We start from the raw sequence: 26,513 nt of genomic DNA, 5'->3' as shown, positions 1-26,513 counted from the left end.
CCTACTTATTTTTCAGTTCCAAAAGTATCTTGCAGCTTCTTAAAAAATATTTCTTGCAATACTGGTAACTGTGAACCCTCTTTCGAGCAAATATTCTGGGTAGGGAGTATCGAGTGCATTTGGATAGCCAGATATTTAGATAAAAAGAAGGGTGATTTATATAGTTACATGGACTGAGTGACAGAAACAAAAAATATACTGTAAGCTGCCATGGACTCCATGTTAGATACAGAAACAGATAATAAATGCTAACTGAATAAGTGAGGGCAGTGAACAGGACATTGGTTGTAACAAACAACAATAGCAGCTTTAGATTCTGCTTGCATAAGGCAATACAGATCTCTCTTCCATGTAGAAAAACACATAGGAAATAATCCGGTGTGAAGCAGTCTTTATTCTTTTATTCCTTTTGACTTTCTGAAGGCACCCGGCACCCTCAGATCCCATCATGTTTAGCAGGAACCAAGTTACTGAAAAGACTTTCTACAGCAAAAAAAAAAGTTTACATATTTTATTTAGAAATGCCTTTCTCCTAAAATTCAGCCCCTGCTTTCCAGTGACAAAGCAACAGAGTTCAGTTACCAAGAAGGAAGGCTTTACCTGTTCAGGAAATATTCATTTTCCTGGTAAAAGCACTTGTTATGTGTCTCCATGTGCGTCAAACGAGTGTAGTCATTGGGATATACAAATGACAAATGGACCTAGAAAGGGAGGGGAGGAGTCCACACACAAAAAATATCAGTACTAAAACTAAACTTCAGGACTATTTTGTGTGATCAAGGACAGCCAAAGTTTTCAGAGCACAGCTCAGGTCTATTAGCCCCAAAATCAATAAACTTGCCTCAGATTTATTTATACTGACTGTTGTGTACGTGTGTAGAATTTTGAGAGAGATGCTTAGTTTTTCCATATCAAGGACAACGGTTGTGCTATTGATTTTGTAGTCACTTATTCCAAAACGAAAGAGGAGAGATAACCACCTGTAAACATTTAGAAGCTCTTTTCCTTATTTTTGAGCTTGAAAAAGGTAGCCGATATATGCTAACAAGAACAACATTTAAAGCCCTGGGTTTAACTCTTCTGTAACAGAAACAAACAGTGAAGCACATGACAGCAGCTGCAATTTCAGGGTGACTGAGCATCTATGCTACTCAAATGACCATCAAGTACTGCTCAAAATAATCAATTGCATTTCCCATAAGGTATTTAAGGTCTGAGATGTTGACTGATCCACTACAGCAGAGCTTTCCATACTATGTGTCGCGACATGTGCGTGTGTCGGCTGCAGTGTGTAGGTGTGTGATGTGAACACGCCCCACGCTCCTCCGGGGGGGGGCTGGAAAGTGGTTAGTTTAACTTCTGGTTTGCTAGTAAAACTGAATTACTGTGTGGCAAAATGATGCATGTCTAAAAAGTGTGTCACCAACATGAAAAGTTTGGAAAGCTCTGCACTACAGAGATTCATTATTTCATGTTACAGGAATGTTCTCATCTGGGTGAACTGGTTAAAAGAAAGTGTAAACTCAATGTGGCAAGTTATCCCAGTTAGCTCCTAAACTGGAGAAATAATGAATGCCATTGGTGTTCGGCCAATCAAATGTGTGGCAACCAAAATTGAGCGGCTCCCTACTAAGGTCCCAAGATAAGTGGAGAAGATACGTTTGAACTTAGAGGAGCAGAGCAAGCAAAACAGAGGCAAACTTAGAGGAGCAGAGCAAGCAAAACAGAGGCAATCTACTGAGCTTGGGCATCACCACATGAGCTCACATCCAGCTACCACTTTGAAAGAAAGTTCATGCAAGCACACACAAAATGACAGTGGAGCAATAGATCATGATTAGATGATCCACTAACATCACATGCCACTGTGGACAACTACACACACCTTCCTAAAAGGAAAGCCAGACTTTAACCTAAGCTTCAGTGTTAGCGGCAGCTGCAAGCTGGGCAAAGACTTGAGTTGAGAATTAAGACTTACGAACTGAAGCCCCTGATAGCGCTCCAGAGGGAATCCATTGACCAGGTAGCTTGGTTTGTAAGGGCAGTCTGGAAGGATCTTGCGCAACTGCGACTTCCTTATGAGAGGCACTGAGAAACAGAAAATAAATGAGAGGCTATGACAGAAGCAGATTGGCGTAAAGCAGTCGGGAGAGAGCTCCTACTAACCATTAAATACATAGGAGCTTGTTCTCTTTTGTATCTAGCTGCTCTAGATCAGCCCCAAGCAAAGCCATCTAAGGCTGCAATCCTATGCTCTGGCAGCAAGCTAGATGCTTACGTTTATAAATGGTGTCCCGGGGGTCAGGCTTGAGCATGTCAGCTGAGTGCTCCATTGCACCCTGATTGTACACAATCTGTTTTGGATTCGTAGCCAGTGTCTGCGGGATGTGACCAACTTCGTCCATTTTCAAAAGCGTTTCATCTAAAGCACATTAGGGTGGGTGGGGAGAGAAATAGTGGGAAAGGGTAGGAAGGAAGGAAGAAGGAATAATTTACCTTCTTAGGACAGCTGGATATATTCTTCTTCATGCAACTCTAACTCTTGTCAATTCTGTTACATACTGCTAACAAGCTTCAAGGGATTTCACAGCTCAAAGTGCTCCTTATTTTTAAATGCTAATCTGGCAACCCAACCTGAATTCCAAATTTCAGTAAATTACATGCAAGTCCCATTTCACAAGCCTCCCAGGCTATTTTCTGCCCTCCCTCAAAGCTCAGTGCCTCTCAAAAGCCTATGAAATAAACCTGGTATGAAGTGAAGGGTATAGTGCAATATTTCTGCATCTGCCTAGGATGTGCTGCGGTTAGAGGCAAAGCTTTTCTGTTGGTAGGAAGGAAGGAAGACTAACAGCAACAAAAAGCCCATTTAGCCTTATTAGTCCTGGGGGGCAGGAGGGGAAGATACTTACTAGCATAAAGGGAGAGGGATTCAGAGTCAATAACAGCAAACTTGGTTTCTGGGTCATTCAGCTTCCACTGAAAGAGAAAGACAGATGCATTCAAAGTTTATAAATTTGACAATTAGGAAAGGAAAGAGAGATCTGTCTACAACAAATCCACACGACTAGGAGTTTGCCAAGCTATATAAAGTCCACTGCTTACATATTGTGGTTCAACAGATCTCTAGCAAGCAGAAAAGCCAGGAGATTTGTTACCCTGGTGGACTGCTATACAGGTCTGGTGGCTGAAATGAGACAGCATGGGGGCTTCTGTACCTTTAATAGTTGTGTAGAAAAGGCTGCCTTTGCTAAAATTTCCTCTTCTGCACAACTATTAAGAGCCCTAACCTCTTCTGTACTTATACATGACTGGTCCAAGGTACACAATATACAATTGTGATCTACAAAGTCAAGGAATCCTTTCCCAATTTCAGATCCTGTTAATATATTACACTGTGCGTGAAGATAGTGAGGCTTTTCTAAAAGGAGGAATATCCAGGGAAAAAGGGATGAGCATATCAAAAATAACACTCATTGCTCATTGTTTAATTTAATCCTTGCTCCTGAGATAGCTTAGTGTGTGCCTTTGGCATTATTAGATGTATAGTACTGGAAGAATACATTGCAGTTACTGTTTTGGTTGCTCAATCGAATTTAGTATTTGTCATCTGCCTGATGTACGTGATTTTCTAGTCTTCTTAAATTAAAAACAGCAACAACAATGCAACACTCAGGAGTATGTCAGACATTTCAAGCGATCAATTAATTGGTCTTCTCTGAGTATGTGGGATAGATCACATAAAAATGCAAAAATAAGTTGGGAAGGAAATGTTGGGATGATGAAATAAAGTGCCATAAGAATGCAGCCCTAGCCTGAGTACTCACTGCCACTACCACATGGTCTGTTCCTTTGTCATCTTGCTTGTGTAGCACCTCAAAGTAGTACTTGCTTGTGGCAGACAACCTGCGAGAGAGAAGTGGACAAAGAAACACTATTAAGGCAGAACAGCTTTCCCCACTTAAGCAATCATGGAAACTGAAGTAGCCACATCACTTTGGACTACTATTCTTTGGTCAAAAGGGGGTGGATTCCATTGGTTCTGTACAGTGATGTCTTCCAAGAACTCAAACTGGGTTGGAGTTCTATTTAAGCCTTTGATGAATTATTCCTTCCAGCTAAGGGATATAGCCACTGGATTCTATGATTTCCTTCATCTTTGCTCAAATTAGGCAATGAACAAGTCAATTCATCTAATGGCAAAGTCTCCATGGAAGATGGGGAATACTTTCTGCCATTGCTGACAGCGTCAATCTGTGCAATTTGAAAGACTGTCAGAGTGTCAGAGTTCAGTCCTGCCCAGACCTAGAACCTGAAGTGTCCTTGGAGGAGCAGCAGGATTAGAAACCATAGTCCATGGAGTCCAGCAGGATTAGAAACCATAAACCATGGAGTCACTGGATCCAACCATCCCTGCCTCAGGAGTTGAGATTGCCACACCAGCTGCCTGGGTAGTTTCCTGGGCTGTTCTATACCCTCCTGTCTCTCTCAGAAACTAAGGAAATGGTGATCCAGACAGGAACTTCAAAACCACAGCTGAAGTCCCTGGCTACCAGTATACAAGAGCACCTGCCTGGGTAAGAGTCACAGTGGAGCCTTCAGCCCCTTGGACGGTGTACACACCATGCATTTAAAGCACATGACTTCCCCCAAAGAATCTTGGGAATTGTAGTTTGTTAAGGGTATTGGAAATTGCAGCTCTGTGAAGGGTAAACTACAGTTCCCAATATTTTCGTGGGGGAAGCCATGTATGGTGCGGGTGTGATTATTTAGAAGCAGAAGAAACACCCAGAGCACAGAAAAGAGACTGCGCTTCAAACATGTGCTGTGCATGCAGCTCAAGAGTTACAGAAGCCACAACTTCCAGTTCCTCAAAGCAGGGAAATGGAGCAACACAAGACAGGGTGGATGGCTAATTTTCAGATGGCACGTTTGTCAAATGATTATTGCGGCCTAGACATGGACAACTTTGACTTACTGAATCCATAGTTGCCATTTGATTATTGAGATCTTAGGGGAAATTTATCTCATCAGAGAAAAGTAAGAGAGAGAAATTAGTTTGTCTCTAGGAAATACAGATAATAGCCACCAGGAGGCACTCTCAGGTTATTTTAAGGTTTAAGCAGGACACACAGCATACTACTGATAAGGAGAAAGCTTAATTTACTTACACGAAGGTTACCAGATTTTTTTCAATGAATCCAGGGACACTTTTCAACTTCAGTCAGAATGGATGGATTTTGTGAGGGGACTGGTTTGTAAATCTGGGGACTGTCCCCAGGAAACGGGGATGTCTGGTAACCTTAACTTACACACACACACTTGAAGTTGCAATGTTCTAAAACAGTATTTTTAAAAACTTGGAGATCAGTATGAGAGAATGCATGCCGATCGTGTTTAATGAAGGGCAAGAGGCTGCGTTGGTCCTTGGTGGTCCGTGACAACTGAGTAGACTTGCAGCCTGCTGGGCAAAACAGAAGCAGCAGCTAAATAGTTCACTCACTTCACTGGTCTCGACTTCTGGCTCTTGAATTTCCCAAACTCCCCAGGTGCCGTCCATTCCTTCCCAGTCTGTACAAAGACAGAAAAAGTCCCCTTTACGTTATTCCTCATGCAGATGGAGTTGCAACACACTCCTTGTTTGCTTACTGAGCAGCTGTGAGCCCTTCCCAAGTTAAATAATGCAAGTGTTCAATAATTTACTAAAGGATATGTTGGCTATGTTCTACCTCCATTGTCAAAAGGCATTATATGCCTCTGAGCTGGGAATCACAAGGTGGGCAGAGTACTCATGCCTAGTTTGCAGGCTTCGCATAAACATCTGGCCGGCCACCGTGAGAACATGATGCTGGAATAGATGGGTCATTAGCCTTATGGGCCAGCAGACACGCCTTATGTTCCTGTGGATCCAGTGCTGTTGATTGGTATTTTTAGTCATTCTTGAACCTTGAGGCAGAGCAGCATCCAGCTGTTGCAAAGCACAGCTGAAAGAACAGTAGATGTCCAATATCCTGCGAGGGAGTTCATTGCCTATTGTGACACCATTGATAGACTTGCACATTAGCTACAGTGCCAATCGCTGCTGCTCCACCAGGCCCCAGGTACTGTACCTTGCCAACACTTGCCAGCAGCTGGAGGTCCAAGGTGCTCTCGCCTGGACTCAGCCAGAACTCTGCATTGTCGTCGGCAGAAATGGCAAACTGAAACTCACCTAGAGAGAGAGATTCCTGGGATTAACTGGTACATTAGGAAATTCTGTTTGGGAGGCAAAGAGAGAATGGCTTTCTTCTCCAATAGAAGGCAAGCCTTAATCCCTCCTTTGAAGGTGGAAGGGGAGAGAACTAGAATGTAGACACCTAAACCTCTAGTTTTGTGCTATGAGAGCAGAAAGAAATGTTCCAGGTGCTCTTCTTTGCCTGACCTACTCGTTTCTCGTTGCACTCTCCTCTCCAGTCATGGGCACTGCAACGAACTAGAATGCATACTGCTGATGAAATATCTAGTTATATATATATTTATCCAACAGGATTTATATGTGGTGCCCACCACAGGTTGTTGGACTACAACTCCCATTAGCCGTAGCCAGCTGCAAGCTCTGGTCCAACATCTGGAGGGCACTTGGTTGGCAAAGGCTGCTCCCCAAGGATGGGAGTTTTACAAGGTTGCCAAGAAGTCTGTTAAGTACCTCTATATCCGGAGTGACAAAGCTCTTCTAGTCTGCAGGCCAGTTCATTATCTCCCCACCCTGGCAGGCCACTTGGAATGCCCACCTGTCAGTCACCTGACATCCTAGTGACATCAGGGGTTGCTACACTTTGAAGCCCTTATTGCTGAGACTTCTAAGTACAGCATTGGGCTATCTGAAAGCAAACTGCAAACAGTCCCCCTTGTTCGCATCAAATGGGTTATTATAAAGGGTCAAGCTATCACTAATAATTCTGGAAAACTTGTTGAGATGCTATACACGTTTTGAAACAGCAGTATGGGAAAAGATTTTGTAAAGGAGTGACACACATCTTTTCTCTGTTACAGGGGTGGAGGCAGCTATGGTCTGCCAGATGTTGTTGGACTACAACTCCCATCATCCTGGACCATTGGTTCTATGCTGACTCCAGCTTAAGAGAGTTTGGCGTCTAGCAACATCTGGAGGGTCTCAGGCTCCCCACTGCTCATCTGTGAGAAACCCCAATAAGTTTCTTTTCAAATGAGCATCGAATAAGAATGGACCTCCTTCTAATATCTGGAAACCGTGCATAAATACCCGAAATAAATAAAAAAACATAAAATGTTGTTTTGTGCAGGAATAAAGCCTTCTGTTTTCATCAGATTCCCTCCAACCTGGGCCCATATCAGTCTCTCCCTCACCATCACTGAAGGGATGCAAATAGCCAAAGATGCGCAGCCCATAGTTTGTCCACTTTGGAGATGCCGCCAGTTTCTTCAGGGTAGTCCGTGTCTGAAAGTGTAATGGGAAAAAGCAAGTATGCAATTATGAAATTGGGTTGGAGGCAGGGAAGCATCTATGGGGAGAAGGTAGAGAAGGGAGCACAGAAGCAGAAAACGAAGAGCAAAGGCTGAGTAACCTGAAATAAGGAATGGCCCAGGGTTGGTCCTTGCTCTCCGTTTCCTGGAGTGTTTTACAGGTTTGAGTTTTCCTTGTCAGTATGAAAAACATGCAGCCCTACCCCTATATCAGCCCAACCCCTCATCTGCCAAATCTGACAGGTGAGTAGGACCGCTCACAATGATGTCAGGAGCAAACCTCTTTGAAGGCACATTCCCAGCACACCTTCAAAGAACCTTGCTCCAGGATCACAAAGGGGGTTGCATCGAAGGCCTTGCTCAACTGAAGGTTTTTTTGCTCCATGTTAGCAGGGGGTTCAGTGAAACCCTGTTTGTGACTCTGGAGCAAAGTGTGCTCCTACCTCTCCCTTTGCAGTTGGGTGGTAGGAGTTTAGCTTTCTCAAGGATCATGAAGGAATTTGCAGTGAAGCCCTTGCTAAAACAGATTTTCTCTCTCTCTCTCTCTCTCTCTCTCTCTCTCTCTCTCTCTCTCTCTCTTTTTCTCTTTCTAGCTACTCTCTGGAGGTAAATTTCAGTGGCTGGGTATCTTCCACAATGCAAACAAGCAAACCATGAAGCTGGCGGTTCTTCAAGTCAAAACCCTACTCAGAATGAATCCCGGTGAATTCAATGGGAATAACTCCTAGCTAAGTGTATATAGCATTTGCAGCAAACGTCTGCTGACTGTAGCAGCAGTGGCTGGTGCCCACTGGGACAGGTAGGGAGGAAGGCAGGGAGACCAAAAGTAGGTGGAGCCACACCCCGAGAAGTTGTAGGTAAGAAGGCAGGCAGGTGGAAGGAGGTTGGAGGGACAGTGTCCTATTTGCCAATACGGGACCAACCTCCACTGACTCACAGTTGGTTAGGAAGCTGGGCAGAACCTAAGAAAAGAGGACCCTACATTTGGCACAAGGATACAAAAGACTCACGTGGGGATGCAGCGGAAAGTGGAGGTTCCTCCTCAGCTGTTCCACGGAGCCACCGCACCAGTCCTCAAAGACATGAAGGTTGACTTGGCCCTGGAACTTCAAGCATAAGGAGATACTCCTATTAATCACAGTCCAGATGATCTGGTGCCCATATGGCACACCCACTCATTTGCAACCTGGTATAGCAAGAGGGCATGTTGACTTGCCAAAGGTTTTTAAGAGGAATGTATTCCCCATCTGAGACTGGTGCTTTTTATGGTTTAGTATGGAAATAACCAGAACTGTTCCAAATTGAATGAAGCCTTTCACTTGCCAATTTTGCATAGTACTATCCTGTCCAAGGTTTAGAGAACTCTAGCTAGGCCTGGGATCTATTCTAAATGAGTGCTGGACAACAGTCCTAATTTAAAGCTTACTCAACAGGTGTATTAACAGTCAGGTGTGTGCACAGGTCTTTCCACGTACTTTATCAGAAGTGCTGGCTGACTTGAATTACTAGACTTGCACATTGGAGGCCTAGAGATTTCTACTCACTTTAAAATGGAATTCTAGGTTATCAGACCCTGCAGCCCAACCCTTTCTGGCTAAACAGCTTTATAGGGAGAAGCAGATTTGCACAACAAAGAGAGGCTATAAATCTCTAGTCTCACGCGGGCTGCAAAATGGTTGTCTCTTTCTACACAGCAAATATTTATTCCTGCCAGACGTGTTCCTCGAAAAAGAGAACTAAGGGCAAGGAAAAGATAAGAGGCCAAAACGTTGCTGAAACAGAAAGGAATGGGGGCGAGGGGAGGACAGAGAGCTTGGGACACCTTCCTTAAGCCATATTTTGAAAAGGTATATTTTATTTATTTATAAATGTATTCTTATACCACTATATCATAAAAAACAACAAAGCAGTTTACAGCAATAAACAAACAGGGAAGGGGATATTGCTTTTTGTTGTTGCTCTTATGCTGCAGTTTTTTTGTGTTTATATACTGTAAATCGCCCTGTGATCTTTGGGTGACGGGCAATATAAAAATTTAATAAATAAATAAAGTAACATAAAACCATTAAAAAGTATAAAACAAGAGAAGTAGCGAGAAAATAAATTTCAAGATCCCCATACAAAAAATCCAAACACTCTCATTTGTGCATCTGATGCAACCATTCCCAAACTAGAAAAATAGTTTATGTGTTACATTTATACCTTGTCCTTTTCCTCTAGGAAACCTCAAGGAAGGAAGGATTCCAGGTGGTCACCCTTAGAGGCACTGACCACACCCAAAACTGCTTAGCATCAGGCAAGATGACTCGGTTGCTGTAAAATGACCTATGTCATGGTGTAGACAGCAAAGTGTCCTCTAGATATTGTTGGACCTCCAACTCCCACCATCCCGCACCACTGGTCATGCTGACTGGGATGATGGGAATCGGGGTCCAACAACAACATCTGGAGGACACCACTTTGGCTGCCTTCCTCCCTATGCCCAAGTTCCACGGGACCAGCCATTTTCTGGTCGCCATCTTGCGAATCTCTAAATATAGAAATGCAGCATTGAAAGCAGCCCCTTGGAGAGGGGTCTGTAATTGCTAGAAATAAAGGAAACAAAAAGCTTTGCTCTGTTTTTTATTGTTTGGCAGTTCCGTATCTCCGGGGCAGATCAGCTACACACAATCTGAAGAATGTGTAAATGCAGGTGAAGATAAACTAGACAAAAAGGAGGTTTGAGCCAGAGAAGAATGGAGGCATTGTGGTGCTGCGTATGACATTCCCCCCCTCCCAGGTTTGCCTATAGGACTCTTGTGTTTCTCCACTGAACATCCAGGCTTCTCCTCCCTGGATAAACTTCCAATGCTAATAGTCATTCTATAGTCATGACTTAGATGCAAAACTATGCACTTGTGAAAAATCTGTTAAGAAATGTCAGCAATAAGGACCTCTTCTATTCTCAGGTACAGCGAGGAGGTGAAAAAGAAGACAGCAATGTCAACAATTCTTGCAGGTACTGCCTGTTCCAACAAGCAAATGGTTCACTTTCAAGTACTGTCTAGAGTCAGTAGCACCCCCATTACAAATCCTAGTTCAGGACTGCCAGTTCCAGAATACCTTTAAGACTTGTAGTTTAACAACATGTGTCTGTACTGTCCTGTAGTCACCTGCATTCTTGAACACTGAACAACCATGAAAACTCAATTCCCTTAGTACAGGGTGGGGGAGCTCTCTAACAATTGCCGCTGCTGGTCAAATACAGTGGTACTTCGGGTTAAGAACTTAATTCATTCTGGAGGTCCGTTCTTAACCTGAAACTGTTCTTCACCTGAGACACCACTTTAGCTAATGGGGCCTCCCACTGCTGCCGCTGTGCGATTTCTGTTCTCATGCTGAAGCAAAGTTCTTAACCCAAGGTACTATTTCTGGGTTAGTGGAGTCTGTAACCTGAAGCGTATGTAACCCGAGGTACCACTGTAATAAGGAGCACTTTTGCTTGGCAGAACCACAGCCTGGATCAGGGGTAGGCAACCAAGGGCCCAGGACCCGGATGCAGCCCAATCACCTTCTCAATCCGGCCTGCGGACGGTCTGGGAATCAGCGTGTTTTTACATGAGTAGAATGTGTCCTTTTATTTAAAATGCATCTCTGGGTTATTTGTGGGGCATAGGAATTCATTCATTTCCCCCAAAAAAATATAGTCCGGACCACCACATGGTCTGAGGGACAGTGGACCGGCCCACGGCTGGAAAAGGTTGCTAACCCCTGGCCTGGATGCACAAAGAAGAGCAAAAACAGTCACCACACAAATGGGGTTCTACTGCAACCCTCATGAGTGACGTAGTACCAGGTTTTCAAGGCCAATCCCCGTTCTGGTTTTCCATTCTTAAAAACTGCTATGTGGGGGAAATATGCCAAACCTCTTCTTCTGTCAAAGATGCTTTGTTGTTGCAAACCTCCTTTTATTGCCAGGAACACATACCTTCTGTTCAAACGAAGACTAGCTCTATTACATGCAGAAATAAAACCATCCCCAATCCTCTTTCTGGGCCCTTTTATCAGCCGCAGGAACCACAGCGCAACAGCATGCTTAGGCAGATGCTGACAATACAACAGAAGTTTTGAATACCCCCTGTAATTAATTTGTGAAGTGGTATGGATTTCTCATGCTTAATCCACAAAAATGCTATGTTTCAACGGTAAATTAATCTGAGGAACAAAAAAAAAAAAAAAAATCAATTCAGGAACAGAACAGGGTTCAGTTCATAATCCTTTGATTTGCCTCAGATGACCATGCAGCGGCAGAGCATATACCCACGCTGCCCAGGGCAGGCGCACTGCTGAGGGGTGTGGGGTGCGGAAGGTGCCCTCCCAGGCATGCGATAGCCACCCAGGTGCACGGAGTGCCGCCCATGGCTGACATTCGGCGCACCACCTGCCCGTGATTCCAAAGCCTCCCCCAATGGTCAAAACGAAGGGGGAAGGGGGGAATGCCGCTGGCAAAGCGGCGCAGCTCCCCCACTTCCCCCGACAGCTTGGGGTAGGCTTGGGAGTCGTGGGCGGGCGGTGTGCCAGTGTCACCCCCCTCAGCGAAGACAGCCGGGGCAGTGTGCCCCCACTGCACCCCCTTCCTCCGCCCCTGTTACCCTGCCCCCCAAATTTGACAGAAATCAGTGACAATATAGGTTAGCTGATATCACTGGTAAAACGAATCTGGGTTACAAAGGGTCTCTGTCAGAATTAGCAAAACTGTAGGTCGGTGTGTGTGGAAATAAAACCACTTGCCATTTTGAACTGCATTTGCCATAGCTTTGCAAACTTTTATCAACACAACTTCACCAAATCCAGAAAAATGAGATGGAAAGCCTTTAAGCCCAAATAACTAAACAAAGACAATAAGGCACACTTCCAAACCGTTATGAGCCAAGAGCCACAGTCCAGTGGTGAACGGGGTTAGATACAAAAGTGGCCAAAGTAATGGATGAGAATTTAACCTTTGTACATTAGGCTTTTCTCTAGACACGCTCCTTTTTATCCTCCACCCAGGCAAGAAGTATTATTATTATTATTAAGCCTTTTACCCAGAACCAGGACTCAAGGTGGCTCACAAAAATTAAAATAAAGACAGATAAAATATACACAGATAAAAGATGTAAAAAGTTATTGCTAAAAAGTAACAAATCTATCTATGGAATTAAAGAAATGTAAAAAAACCACATATCTACTAAAACACAGATAGTAAAACAAAAACAGCACAAGAGCCCTTTCCGTCAAAGCTGTCGGTTCCCCAGAGCTTGCTGGAATAAAAAAAATGTTTGCAGGAGTACAACAAGGAGGGAGCCAATCCAGCTTCTCTAGAAAGGAAGGGAGCAGCCACCAAGAAGGCTCTCACTTACATCCTCACCATATGGACACAGACAGCTCAAGGGTTGCATATCAGAGTTCAAGGAGCCATAATTGTACACTTTCAGTTTTATACAAGTTTAACAGTTTTTATTATGATGTATTTAATCTCTCATATCCTACAAACACTGTAAACAAACAGCTTAATGGCTGCTTGCATATTAGATCTTTTGTTGGGAGCACAATCCAGAGGATATTTATAAATAAAACTTCACTAAGTTTTAATTCCAACTAATTTGGGCATTTTCTGAATAAACACGGACTAAATGTATGAAATGCATCTTACCTAAATGGGTTTATTAATTCAGTTGCAAGACCTTATATTGAACACTAACCTCAGGCCTCCAGGTGACAGAGTTAATCAAAGTTGCAGGATCTGTCTTATTGTTGCTTCTTCTGTTAACTCTGCTTTGAACCTATACAGAATGAAAAACAAGAAAATAAGTCTGTGTGGCTGGCTAGAATATGTCTCAGAGGTGGACAACTGGTGGCTTGTGGAGCACAAGCAAATCAAAACTTGTTCAAAACAAAAGATAAAAGAGATGCTGAGGGCATTGGGGACTGCACAGACTGAAGAGTCTCCTGGTCTAACTGCTGAAGAAAATAGCTTGAATTTCCACTGGATAAAAGTGTGGCAGACAGGATGGATGGATGGTGTGTGGGTGTGTCTATGAGAAAGAAAATGAAGGAGGAGAAAATTTATCTTAGCTGAGGGGACTTCCGGGGTGGTGCCATCGGCAATGGCGGACTCCCTCTGAACTGGAGGGACAAGCTCCGCGCGAAATGGGTCCTTTCCGCTATGGCGAAGCGGGGACCCTTTAAAAATCACAGGCGGATGAAGCCTGTGACCGTGGGACTCGGCGGGCACCCTTAGTGCCCCCCCAACCCGCAAAGGAACCCACTAACGGGCTCTGAAACGATGAGGGGGAAGTGGCGCGGTGCTGTGAGTCAACTGCTCTTTCCGTGGAGCGAAGCTGCATAGCCGTTGCCGGAGAGCGCTGCCTTCTTCTTGGGACAATTTGGCTTTTAAAAATAATTACCCATGAGTACTCAAACTTTGAACAATTGGACTTTAAATAAGGAATTGGGAACAGAAAAGAATCGGTCTTTAAAATTTATTTCAATTTGGTACTGAAACGGGAAGGTCTAAACAGGAAGTCAGCCTTCCGTTTCTTTGTAGACTGAAAAAAGCAAAGACAAAGTAAACTAGAGCCTTGAAAATCACCATTAAAGGACTGGATTTCATCATCTAAAATAGTTGAACCCCCCCTTCGGTAGCAGGAGGAGAAGGGGGAGCTTTTCTTTGGACTGTTTAAACCTGCAGAAGTAAGCTTAAAGTAAAGTAACTTTCCACCGTCCTGACCCTGGAGCGGGTGTCAGGACTGACGTTTGAAGCTCATTGACCAGAGACAGAAGTCTTTTGACAGATAGCTAAAAGAAGAGAAACATTGTGATTCCACTGTTTCCTTTCGCATTTTAAAGGAACAAATATTGACAAAGTATCTCAAAAAAAAGAAAAGAAACTTTGTGGTTGGATTTGCAATAGAAGTTTTCCCCCTAGAGGGAGACTTGAAATTGTAACTATTTCCAGGGAGTTTTCAGCCGCTACAGATTATAATCGTGGGAATTGACTGGTGACCTTGAAGGACAATGTATTCAGAAGTGCTGTTGTGTGCTTTTTACAAAACAAATGCCCTACTGGAAGAATTACATGAGAGAACGAATTTGATGACTGACTTGGTTGGAAATCTTAAGCAGGCAGTGGGAAATTTGGAACAGGCAGTGGGAAAAGGTATGGAGTCTACCCAGGAATCAAACCAGGAGTCTGCCCTGACAGAACAGACGAAAGAAGAGGACGCTGCTGAATCTTGGGAGCCAGAGATGGAGCCGGAGATGGAGGAAGTTGCGGCCCTGCAGGAACATGAGCCTTTGGACTTTACAATTTATCTTCGAAAAAATCAGACTTGGAAAGATAAAGTTTGGACTGGTTTGGAAATGGGGGGTTGGATTGACCCCCCTGAGCAGGGATCTATGGACTTTCCGAGTCTGGCAATGGGCCATGAGAGGTTTGGAGTTATGGGGGATCCCAATTTTGGAGGGACTTTGAAACATGTTTTTAAATACTACATGGAGTTCAGCCTGGACTGTGGAAAAGGGGCTGATTTGTTGAAAAGGGACAAAAACATTATTAAGTTGGAGTTCACATGAGTGAAAGGAGAATATGAAGAAAAATCATGGAAGGGACATGGAAGAGACTTAAGGGCCTCGGATATAAGGTTACCAGGTTAATGTGCTAGTTTAATGAGATAAAATGGACTGACAAAACCCGGGACCAGGAGGAAGGGACGCTGGATGAAGATTGGATTGTTTTATTTCCTTTATTTTGCTATTAGGATTGTTTTATATAATTGATGAATGTTAGAAGGATGTTTGAAAGGAAATTGCTTGGCTTTAGTAAAAATGTTTAAAGGATTAGGTAAGAATACAATGGTTATGAGAAGTTAGTAAAAATAAGATTTAAGTTTTGAATTTTAAGGTTGTTTTTTTTATAAGATAATGATGAAAATAGATTAAGGTAATGTAATGAAAGATCAGGATAAATAAAGTGGGAAAGGATTTGCTGAATTAACAAATTGAATTGGAATACAAAAAAGGGAGGGGTGAGGAAGTCCGGGAAACAAGCAAATGAAAGTTAAGTAAATGAAGATGGAATTGTTTTTAATTATTTTTATTTTGTATTTTTCATTTTGTATTTTTCTTATTTCTTTTTATATTTTGTAATATTTTGAAAATCTCAATAAATATCTATGAAAAAAGAAAAAGAAAATTTATCTTAGCTGAAACCTGCTTCCCTGCCACTACAGCAACAGAGAACAAATCTGCTCCATCTTCTATGGGACAACGCTGCAGATATTTGAAGACAACTATCATGCCTCCCTTTAATCTCATATCCTAGCTTAAACATGACGTGCTCTTTCAGTCATTTATTTTATGACTTGGTTTCCAGAAAGCCCTCACCATCTAGGTTGTCTCCTCTGTAAGCACCCCAGTTTGTCAACGTCTTCCTGGAAATGTGTCACTCAGAAATGGACAGAGCAGCCAAGATCAATGTTCTTCAATCCTGGGTTCCCAGATGTTGTTGGGACTGCAGCTCCCATTATCCCTGACAACTGGGTAAGCCACTGAGGGTGATAGGAGTTGGGTCCCTAGGCTTTATTGAACTACAAGGCTGGACTACATTGGTCTAGACTACAAAATGAATGCTCCATATGTCTTCCATGAAAATCTGAGAGGTAAATCAAGCTGCTGAATCCTGTTTATTCTCTTCTGGCATGTACTCTTTGTATTTGGGCCAAATACACCCAAGTGCTCCTTCTTCTTGCTACTTTCAGTACATTTTCTGACAGTTAAGGTGGCAAAAAGCGATCACAGAATCATAGGATCACAGAATTGTAGAATTGAAAGGGACCATGAGGGTCATCTACTCCAACTCCCTGCAATGCAGGAATCTTTTGCCCGATGCAGAGCTCCAATAAAAAGATTAAGGAATTGAATTACTCATTTTGGTATAAAAAGTTAGGGGCAGGTAATAAAAGTATGCCAAAAACCAACTCTCTGCAGAGCAGATTAAGAATTCATCCTACTAAAATTTATTGAGATTTCTCCACCCTTTTTAGACTTCCCATGATCACACAAACTGAGCCCATATAGGCAGGTCTTACCAATGCTCTTGAAAAGCAGTCAGGTGAGTCAGCAATGGCAGGGAGTTCCTACTGTAATTGGGGTGGAGTGGATAGACTGCCATAAAGAATGCCTCCCTTTTTGTTCCTGCTGCAAATACCTGATAATTATCTGTAATTATTAAAAGAGTGCCCTCTGCAACTGCAATTGTATCCAAGAGAGTAATTAGCATAGCTGGTGTCTAAGGTGTGCGGGGCATAAACTGTTTGGAATAAAAGCAATGCATAATTTTAGCCACACCTTTGTGTAACAATTCAGGATCCAGTTCTTATCTATTAACATAGACTGTAAACACGTACAGAGACTGTACACTGATGAAACTTGATTTTGCAACCCCATTTCTTTTCACTAACCCGAGACTTGAATTCGTTTGCTTTTAAATCTGGAGCATGTATTACGATTTATGAGTTCAACTTACCAGATTTTCTGGTTTCTGAGGCAGATAAAACTGCAGGCTTGGATCCACTATAGGGCTGTCCTGGTTCCTCAGAGCTTTAGCTAGTTCACTCCAGCTTCCATATCCTGTAAGGTAAAAGGAAAATGCGGAAATAAACATTCAGGTTAAAAAAACAATGGCAATTCAATCATTATGGAAGCACCAACAATTCCTATAGGCTAGGAATGGGGAACCTCTTTGCCTCAGGGTTAAATGCAGCTGCACTATCCTCAGATTGCCTTTGCCTGGCTGGACTGTGTCCTTGAACAGTCATAACATCTCAGTGAGAGGGGTGTGTGTCGTTTGTTTGTTTGTTTGTTTGTTTTAGAAAACTCAGGCTTTTGTGTGGCTGGAACATGACCTACTCTGCAAAGACAAGAGTCACATCCTTTGCTCCACCCACTTTTCGACCTTGGACCCCTGTCATGCATTGCATGGCAGGTTGTCCACAAGTAAACATGCATATCCTCCAACATTTCTCTAATGAAAATAGGGACGACCTAAATAATAATAATAATAATAATAATAATAATAATAATAATAAAAACAAACAAACAAACAAATTTCTTTCCAGTAGCACCTTAAAGACCAACTAAGTTAGTTCTTGGTATGAGCTTTCGTGTGCATGCACACTTCTTCAGATACACTTCAGATACAGTGTATCTGAAGAAGTGTGCATGCACACGAAAGCTCATACCAAGAACTAACTTAGTTGGTCTTTAAGGTGCTACTGGAAAGAAATTTGTTTGTTTGTTTGTTTTGAGTATGGCAGACCAACACGGCTACCTTTCTGTAACTGGAATAATAATAATAATAATAATATCTATACCCCGCCCATCTGACTGAGTTGCCCCAGCCAATCTGAGCAGCTTCCAACATATATAAAAAAGGAATAAAACATTAAACATTAAAAACCTATACAGGACTGCCTTCAGATGTTTTCTAAAGTTGCATAGTTACTTATCTCCTTGGCTCAGGGATTGGATAACTCCATACCCACCAACATTTCTCCAATGAAAATAGGGACGTCCTAAGGAAAAGTGGGACATTCCAGTGCCAAATCAGAAACTGGGATGCATTCTCTAAATCCAGGACTGTCCCTGGAAAATAGGGATGCTTGGAGGGTCTGAACATGGCCGTCGTGCTGGCAGTGTTTTCTCACCCCTTTATATAAGGCATAAGAAAATGCTGTCCATATGTTAAAGATAATCAAGTGCCATATAAACAAATCCACTGTGTATTTACTTACAAACCCACCTCATCGTTTACATGGGACTTAATCCCATGTAAAAGCACAAAGATTATTGAGAGTCTAAAGCTTGGGAACTGTGATACCCACATTATAGGTTAAAACAACTTGAAACTACAGTACAGGCATTTTATGGCAAGCCAAGACCACTCTCTTCCAGCAACACAGTACAGTTGGACATGGGACTAGGGGCATGACAAAATTCAGAGCGCTTATTTAACCTGCGTCCAACCAGTCCCTGACCATCACTTTAGGACTCCTGGCCATGTGAAGCAATGAATAGCTGGGGATAAAGCTATCAAGGAGCTGCTAGCCATGATGGCAATGCTCTAGCCTGCCCCCTGTTGGAGACAGTATGTCAGTTGCTGGGCTGTTGTACTCTGGTCCTGCCTGCAAGCTTCCCATAGGCATCTAGTTGGCCCCTGGGGAAAAGAAAACCAAGATGCTGGAAGAGATGAGCCTTTGGTCTGATCCAACAGGCCTCTTCTTATGCTAACCAACTGAATGAACTAAATCACATTCATGTTGAAGGCGTGGAATACCAATTATGCATTATGAAATAAATTATTGGCATCAGATTTCATTATATCAGAAGGGGAACAGCCAGTTCAAGGAAAGCAACTCCTTCCAAGCTTCTTAGGCTTGCCTTTGATCTCAAAATGCTGCCACCTTTGCTGTATGATCAGAATTATGCCAGCCAGATGTGCTCCTGGGAACGGCAGGAAAAGAATATGCAACCTTCTGGTCCAGTGTGTAAAAATCAATGGGTGGAGATGAATGCCTTCCAAAAGAATTTGCAGACTGTGAGCGCCAGAGGAGACTTCAGTCTTTGAGCATTTCTTATGCGGCTGATTCTAAGGCTGCATACACACCATACCTTTAAAGCACCTCCCCAAAGAATCCTGGGAACTATAGTTTGTTGAGGGTGCTGGGAACTAAAGTTCTGCGAAGTATACATTTCAGTTCCCAGGATTCTGAGGTGGGGTGCTTTCAAACTACTTTATATGTATGCTGTGTATGCAATGCATACAGTGGTAAAGTGGGTCAGATATTATCAATTTATAATCTAGTATTTTTCCCTTGAAGGCCCCTGAAATGTACCAGAAAAGCAGAGCTGAGCAAATATAATTAACATATATCTCATTCACTTTTTTTTTTTACTTCTAGTGCAATGTTACAAGAGTATCACAAAATAATAGAACATCTTTCCATTGCAAAATAAATGCTTGGTGTTTATGTAATCATTGTATATTAGTCCTTTAATAACCTTCTGTTAATTTGATTTCTCTTCCAATGTAGTTTAGAGTACGTACATCTATTACCTTGTTAGCATATTTCACATATGTAATAAAGGAGGTTACTCCCTATGAAAATTCAAGTCAGGGTAAATTAGTAAAAGCTTATCCAGACAATTTCAAGAAGTCTGGTTTTCCCCCTGTAGCACTGCGTGCAGATCACCTCTGACTCTGTAGGAATCACGCTATAGCCTGCTTTGCATGGAATGGGTCACTATTTTTAGTCAGAAATCCCTATCCACCACTCCACATACATTCCAGATCAGAAAGAATACACCCTTTATTTATAATAGTTAAAATAAAAAGGTCCACAAAATATTGCTGCAGAGAGATGGTTCAGCGCTGCTAGTTTTACCGCATCCCCCTTTCCTTTTTCAGGAGATATATAAATATCCTTACAAAAAGTAACAGTAAGAGGTGTTTCCCCATAAGAATTGTAGGCATCAAATTTTACTTTCATTAACAACAGTGATGCATCTATGTTCTATGGAGGGCCATATTTTCTGCCCCCCACCCTGCCAAACAGTTCCAAGCAATATTAATCTGGTCTGATTACTGCAACCCTGATACCCCATTTAATTTAACTGGGAATAAGCTCCATTAAACATAAAAAACTTACTGCTGAGCAGACATACTATATACCTAAGTCCTTAAAGGTAACTGTATAGTGGATTCTTAATGCAAAATAAATCGACTTTATTTTTGCTGCATACATGAAATTTGCCGGGGGGGGGGCGTGTCTTTAAGATCCACATACACATGAAATACTAATATTTGCACACACACACACAAATAAATATTGGAGGCACCTGCCTCAACAAAACAAAAAAACCTGGTTTCTATGATGAAAGAAATCACAGGGAAGGAAGTTAGGCAAGCAGCATAGAATCCTATCACCCGCTGACCAAAACAACTCACGTGTCCTGAGTCCCCACCCATTGGCTGAAAACAGCTCTGCTCGCTCTCATTGGCTGAGAACACAGCAGTGCCATGTTTTGCTTTTTGTGTGGGTGTGCCAATGGCGTACTCTTCTTTTTTTATATAAAAAATGGAAAGAGACTGGGAAGGGAGAGGTGTCCAGTTCCAGGCACTGTGTGTTGCCCTGAGGTCCTGGGCCCTCTGCCAGTGGTCCAGTTGGTCCACCCCTGCATCTGACCATACACACAGCAGCAGTGCTATATACAATTTCAGCCAAACAACTGCAGAGAACAGCACCAGATGAAGCAATTAATCCATTGATGTGTTTGTCAGACACCTGGTGCCATGATTATCTGAATATTTATTTTTCCACCTGATCCTGCAATTAAAACTGGCTCCCTTCCCAGTATGTCCCTGTAGTCACCAGCTTGGCACATTAAGAGAAGACAGAGCAGGGTTTGTGGAGCCTGATTAGATTTTATGGTGCAGCAATATCTAGGCCATGTTGCACCATACACAAGATTATGTTGCCAACATCCATCTCTTGCTTGCTCTTTTATTTCATGTACATGTATGCAAAAAAGAAAAGAAAAAAATTATGTCCCATCAGCAACCGTGTCCCAAAACATATACAGTAGTACCTTGGGTTACATACGCTTCAGGTTACATACGCTTCAGGTTACAGACTCCGCTAACCCAGAAATAGTGCTTCAGGTTAAGAACTTTGCTTCAGGGTGAGAACAGAAATTGTGCTCCGGCGGCACGGCAGCAGCAGGAGGCCCCATTAGCTAAAGTGGTGCTTCAGGTTAAGAACAGTTTCAGGTTAAGAACAGACCCCAGGAACGAATTAAGTACTTAACCTGAGGTACCACTGTAATAATAAAAGGGGAGTGGGGTAGCTAGCTAGTTGTTTTTAAAGACATAAATAAAGCTAGATATAAAATCAGACCCACATGTTGCAGATTAGGTGGTTTGACCTGCATTAAAAAAAAGTTTAGTGAACTTTTATTGGTGTTTTGGCTTTATAAAAAGCCAACTGCACCATCAGTTTAAATTTGAGGATGAGGATAAAACCACTAAGTAGAGTCCCTGCATGCCTATGGGAAGTTTGCCTTTAATTCCAGCACAACCAGAAAACCTAACAAAAGTCTTCAGAAAGAACTTTTCTGTTTTAAGAGTAAAAGTAAATTATTCTCTTTGATCATGACTTGATCCATGTTTTTGCATTTCCAGGATCCAGTATTCGATGTCCTTAAGCCTCAGGGTACCCCCTCTATGGGAAGGGTGAAGGGTGGCAATGAGAAAGCCTTTATGGTGGTGGCCCCCTGAAGCATTTCAGTAAATTTTAGTAGTTTTAGTAGTTTTAACAGTAGCACAGTTTTTAGGGTTTTACAATTAGCTTCATCCTGCTGATCATTTTCTGTGCTGTTAATTGGGGTTGTTATTTTAGATGTGGAAGCTTTTTATGTAGAGCTTTAAATAATACAAGAGTGGGTTACTTATGCTCTTATGTGATCATCTTTATTTATATTTCATGGTGTTTCCTATTTTGTATGTTGTACGTTGCCTAGGGACTTTGGTGCAGGCGACATACAGCTATCAATAATCATAAATAATGGGTGATATCCAATGATAGTCATAGTAGATGCACTGAAAATCAAAATCAATTTCATATGTGAAAACATATTAGACCAATATCTGAGCTTGTTTGACATGGACAAGGATTGATCAAATATGGGCAACCAGAGGACTGGCTCCGAAAATTACGAAAGTGGAAATTTGTCCTAAAACTTGCTCCGACCATAATGCAGTTAAGATGGATTTGAAATTAATGCCAACTGGATCCTTTAGATGGAGAATGAATGACTCTTTATTCAGAAATGAAGATATGATTAAAAAGGCCCAAAAAACCCTGAGAGACTATTTTGAGATAAATTTGAGTACAACGGTCGAGAAAAGAGTAATATGGGACACAAGTAAAGCTGTTATGAGAGGATTTTTGATACAGCAGAACGCAATCAGGAAAAGACTACAAAATGAGAAAAAAGATAAAATCTTGGAAAAAATAAAAGAAGGTGAAAAGAAACTGAGATTGAATCCAAAATCACAGGAGATTTTGAAAGAGATAAAGTTATACCAAGTACAGTATACGAAATTGATGAATCAAGAAATAGAGTGGAAAATTAAACAAATGAGACAAAAAACCTTTGAGTCGGCAAATAAATGCGGGAAACTGTTGGCTTGGCAATTGAAAAAACAAAACAAAAATTGAACACCATAACAAACTTGGAAGTGGAAGGAAAGAACATACAGAACCCAGGAGAGATAAGAAAGTGCTTCCAGAGGTATTTTAAACAGCTATATACACAGGAGCCGCAGAAAGAAATAGACATTGATTGCTTTTTGAAACTAAATGGTCTACCAACAATTTCACAAGAAAATAAATTAATGCTGAACTATAAAATAACGGATCAGGAAGTAGAATCGGCCATTCAGAATATGCAATTGGGCAAGTCACCAGGTCCGGACGGTTTGTCCGCGAAGTACTACAAATCACTGAAGGATTGGATAATACAACCATTAAAGGACGTTTGCAATGAGATACTGGATGGGAAAAGGGCACCCGAGTCGTGGAAGGAAGCTTATATTACACTTATACCAAAAACAGAATCTGAAAAGACACAGCTTAAAAACTACCGCCCCATATCCCTACTTAATGTGGATTACAAAATATTTGCAGACATTTTGGCTAAAAGATTGAAAAAAGTATTAGCTGAAGGAATTCATAAAGATCAAGCGGGCTTTCTCCCGGGCAGACATTTGTCTGACAATACAAGGAACATCATAAACATTTTGGAGAAACTACAAGAGGACATTAATATTAAAGCTGTTCTTATATTTGTGGACGCGGAGAAACCCTTTGACAACATTTCTTGGAGTTTTATGAAGAAAAATCTACAAGGGATGGGGGTTGGCCAGGGGTTTGAGAATGGTATAGGTGCAATCTACTCAGAGCAAAAGGCCAAGCTAATTGTTAATAATGTAGTAACAGAAGAATTTAAAATTGAGAAAGGTACACGACAAGGATGCCCAATCTCCCCATTGCTTTTTATATCTGTTTTGGAGGTCCTGTTAAATATAATAAGAAGGGATCAATTGGTTAAAGGTATTCAGGTGGGAGCAAAACAGTATAAATTGAAAGCATATGCAGATGATTTGGTATTGACACTGCAGGAACCAGAGTCCAGTACAAAAAGAGTACTGGAATTAATTCAAGAGTTTGGAATAGTAGCTGGTTTTAAACTAAATAAAATGAAAACTAAGGTGTTAGAGAAAAATTTAACAGACAGTGAGAAAGAGAAATTCCAGAGAGAGACAGGATTAACTTTGGTTAAGAAAGTGAAATATCTAGGGGTGAATTTGACAGCAAAGAATGTTAACCTATACAAAGACAATTATGAAAAATGTTGGTCGGAGGCGAAAAGAGATTTAGAGGTTTGGTCGAACTTGAAATTGTCATTGCTGGGCCGAATTGCTGTTATAAAGATGAATGTATTGCCTAGAATGCTATTTCTGTTTTAAGCATTGCAGATTATAGATAAGATGGAGTGTTTCAAGAAGTGGCAGAAAGATATTTCAAGATTTGTCTGGCAGGGCAAGAAACCCCGAATAAAATTTAAGATTTTAACTGATGCTAAAGAAAGGGGTGGGTTTGCCCTGCCGGACTTTAAATTGTACTATTAATTTTATAATTAATTTTATAATGAATGATTTTAGAGTGTTGTTTGTGTTGTACTTTTGTATTGTTTTATTGTTGTTAGCCGCCCTGAGCCCAGCTTCGGCTGGGGAGGGCGGGATACAAATAAAATTTATTATTATTATTATTACTATGAATCAGCTGCGTTTTGCTGGCTGAGGGAATGGCTACTGCTTGAAAATACGGATGTTTTGGATTTGGAAGGTTTTAATAATGCATTCGGATGGCATGCATATCTGTGGTATGATAAGGTCAAAGTACACAGAGCATTCAAGAATCATATTGTTAGAAAATCCCTCTTCAATGTCTGGATAAGATATAAGGACTTACTGGAAAACAAAACCCCAAGGTGGCTGTCTCCAATGGAAGCAAAAGCTTTGAAAAAACTCAATATGGAGGCCAATTGGCCGAAGTATTGGGAAATTTTAGAACAGGAAGGAGATAAGTTGAAATTACAGAGTTTTGAAAAGTTAAAGAGTAAGGTGCGTGATTGCCTCCATTATTATCAAATAATGGAGGTTTATAATTTGGATAAAAAAATTGGTTTTCAGATGGAAAAATCAAAATTGGAAACACAGCTATTAGATTCCAAAAGTAAAAATTTGTCAAAAATGTATAACTTGCTGTTGAAATGGAATACTCAAGATGAGACGGTGAAATCAGCTATGATTAAGTGGGCTCAGGATGTTGGACATAATATTATGGCGGCTGACTGGGAACAGTTATGGACCACTGGTATTAAATTTACAGCATGCAATGCTGTCAGCGCTGCCCAAGGTCCCAGCTCACACAAGACCAACGCTGCTTCTTCCTCAAGTTAAAAAGTCTTTATTGAAGTTCAGTTTCATTTCCAGACGCGCAGCGCGCAACGCTACGTCTATGCATCAGACCGTAGAAGTCCCATCTGAATCTCCTCCCCCCTGACACCAGCTTAAGATTCTAGCCTTACTCCACCTCTTCCTCTGTTCCTTCTTTCTCTGGGTCCTCCTGCTAGTCGGAGTCTCAGCCCTCCTAGATTCTTCTGACGCTGATTCTGCCGACTCTTCTCCCCCCCTCCTTCGGGCTTTAGGACCTGGCTCCCAATCCGGGTTTTCTGCTGTCCCGCGCTCCTCCACATTTGAACTTGGCGCGCGCGCGCAGCCTCCCACTTTCCTTCTGACCGTTACACTTGTGTCACTGCTCCCCCTTTCGGGGAGGCTAGCTGGACCTGGCCTTCCCTCCGTTTCCCCACTCCCCGATGGAGGAGAAGCTGGTCCTGACTCACGTGACTCTTCCCCCCCACTGTGCTCTGGTGGGGGAACTGGTCCTAATCCTCCGCTATTCCTTTGGGACTCCCCTCTGGTTCCTTGTTTATGGATCGTCCCCCCTGGGACTCGCCTCGCCCTTACCATAGGCGCCCCCTCCTGGGAATCTTCTGATTCGCTGGAGAAGCTCATGGAATCTCTCGGTCCACTGTCATATTCCCCTACGCTCCCCTCTGATTCCTCTCCTCCGCTCTCTATTTGCTCTCTCCCCTGCTCTTCTGCTCCTGAGCCTCTGACAAATGCCTTAAGAGAGAACATTATGAAAATGGTTTACAGATGGTACATGACACCAGTCAAGCTAGCAAAAATCTACCACTTGTCTGATAATAAATGTTGGAAATGTAAAGAGGCTGAAGGTACATTCTTTCACCTTTGGTGGACATGCCCAAAGATCAAGGCCTTTTGGGAAATGATCTATAATGAAATTAAAAGGGTATTTAAGTATACCTTTCTGAAAAAACCAGAGGCCTTTCTCTTGGGCATGGTCGGCCAATTGGTGCCAAAGAAGGATAGAACTTTCTTTATGTATGCTACGACAGCAGCAAGAATACTTATTGCAAAACATTGGAAGACACAAGATTTACCCACCCGGGAAGATTGGCAGATGAAGATGATCGACTACATGGAAATGGCAGAAATGACCAGCAGAATTCGAGACCAGGGAGAAGAGAAGGTGGAAGAAGAATGGAAGAAATTTAAAGACTATTTACAGAAATACGGCAAAATTAAAGAAGTTTAGAAAGAGACTGGTATTAAACAATTTGACTTTTGCAAAAGTTGTTTTTAAGATTGTGTGTAATATATTATTATGAAAAAGCAGGTAATGTTAAATCAGAAGGATTTGCTAAAATAACAAATTAAAATAGAATGCAAAAAGGGAGGCGAGAGGAAGTCAAAGGAACAAGTTAATGAAAGGACATTTTGGAAAGTTTAATTTTATGTGCTG

General features: G+C 42.0%; 1 protein-coding gene across 3 annotated transcripts in view; it reads right to left on the bottom strand.

The window, feature by feature from the left end:
* B4GALNT3 (beta-1,4-N-acetyl-galactosaminyltransferase 3) overlaps nucleotides 1–26,513 on the bottom strand; it is a 237,224-nt gene that overhangs the window by 172,244 nt on the left and 38,467 nt on the right. For all 3 annotated transcript variants that reach the window (XR_008332580.1, XM_053407152.1, XM_053407153.1), the window contains exons 2-12: nucleotides 17,027–17,130; nucleotides 13,203–13,283; nucleotides 8,490–8,585; nucleotides 7,363–7,453; nucleotides 6,108–6,208; nucleotides 5,501–5,568; nucleotides 3,825–3,903; nucleotides 2,910–2,976; nucleotides 2,279–2,422; nucleotides 1,979–2,088; nucleotides 601–701 (exon numbers count right to left, since the gene is read on the bottom strand). Coding sequence is in view for 2 of the 3 variants with exons in the window: in XM_053407152.1 (XP_053263127.1) it covers nucleotides 601–701; nucleotides 1,979–2,088; nucleotides 2,279–2,422; nucleotides 2,910–2,976; nucleotides 3,825–3,903; nucleotides 5,501–5,568; nucleotides 6,108–6,208; nucleotides 7,363–7,453; nucleotides 8,490–8,585; nucleotides 13,203–13,283; nucleotides 17,027–17,130 (1,042 nt within the window). In the remaining variant the exon portion in view is untranslated. The remainder of the gene's footprint in view (nucleotides 1–600; nucleotides 702–1,978; nucleotides 2,089–2,278; nucleotides 2,423–2,909; nucleotides 2,977–3,824; nucleotides 3,904–5,500; nucleotides 5,569–6,107; nucleotides 6,209–7,362; nucleotides 7,454–8,489; nucleotides 8,586–13,202; nucleotides 13,284–17,026; nucleotides 17,131–26,513) is intronic.

Source organism: Podarcis raffonei, chromosome 10 (genome assembly GCF_027172205.1).
Source record: "Podarcis raffonei isolate rPodRaf1 chromosome 10, rPodRaf1.pri, whole genome shotgun sequence".
Classification (NCBI taxonomy): Eukaryota; Metazoa; Chordata; class Lepidosauria; order Squamata; family Lacertidae; genus Podarcis; species Podarcis raffonei.
The sequence above is the reverse complement of the archived record's forward strand: the minus strand, read 5'-3'. Positions and strand labels throughout refer to the sequence as shown.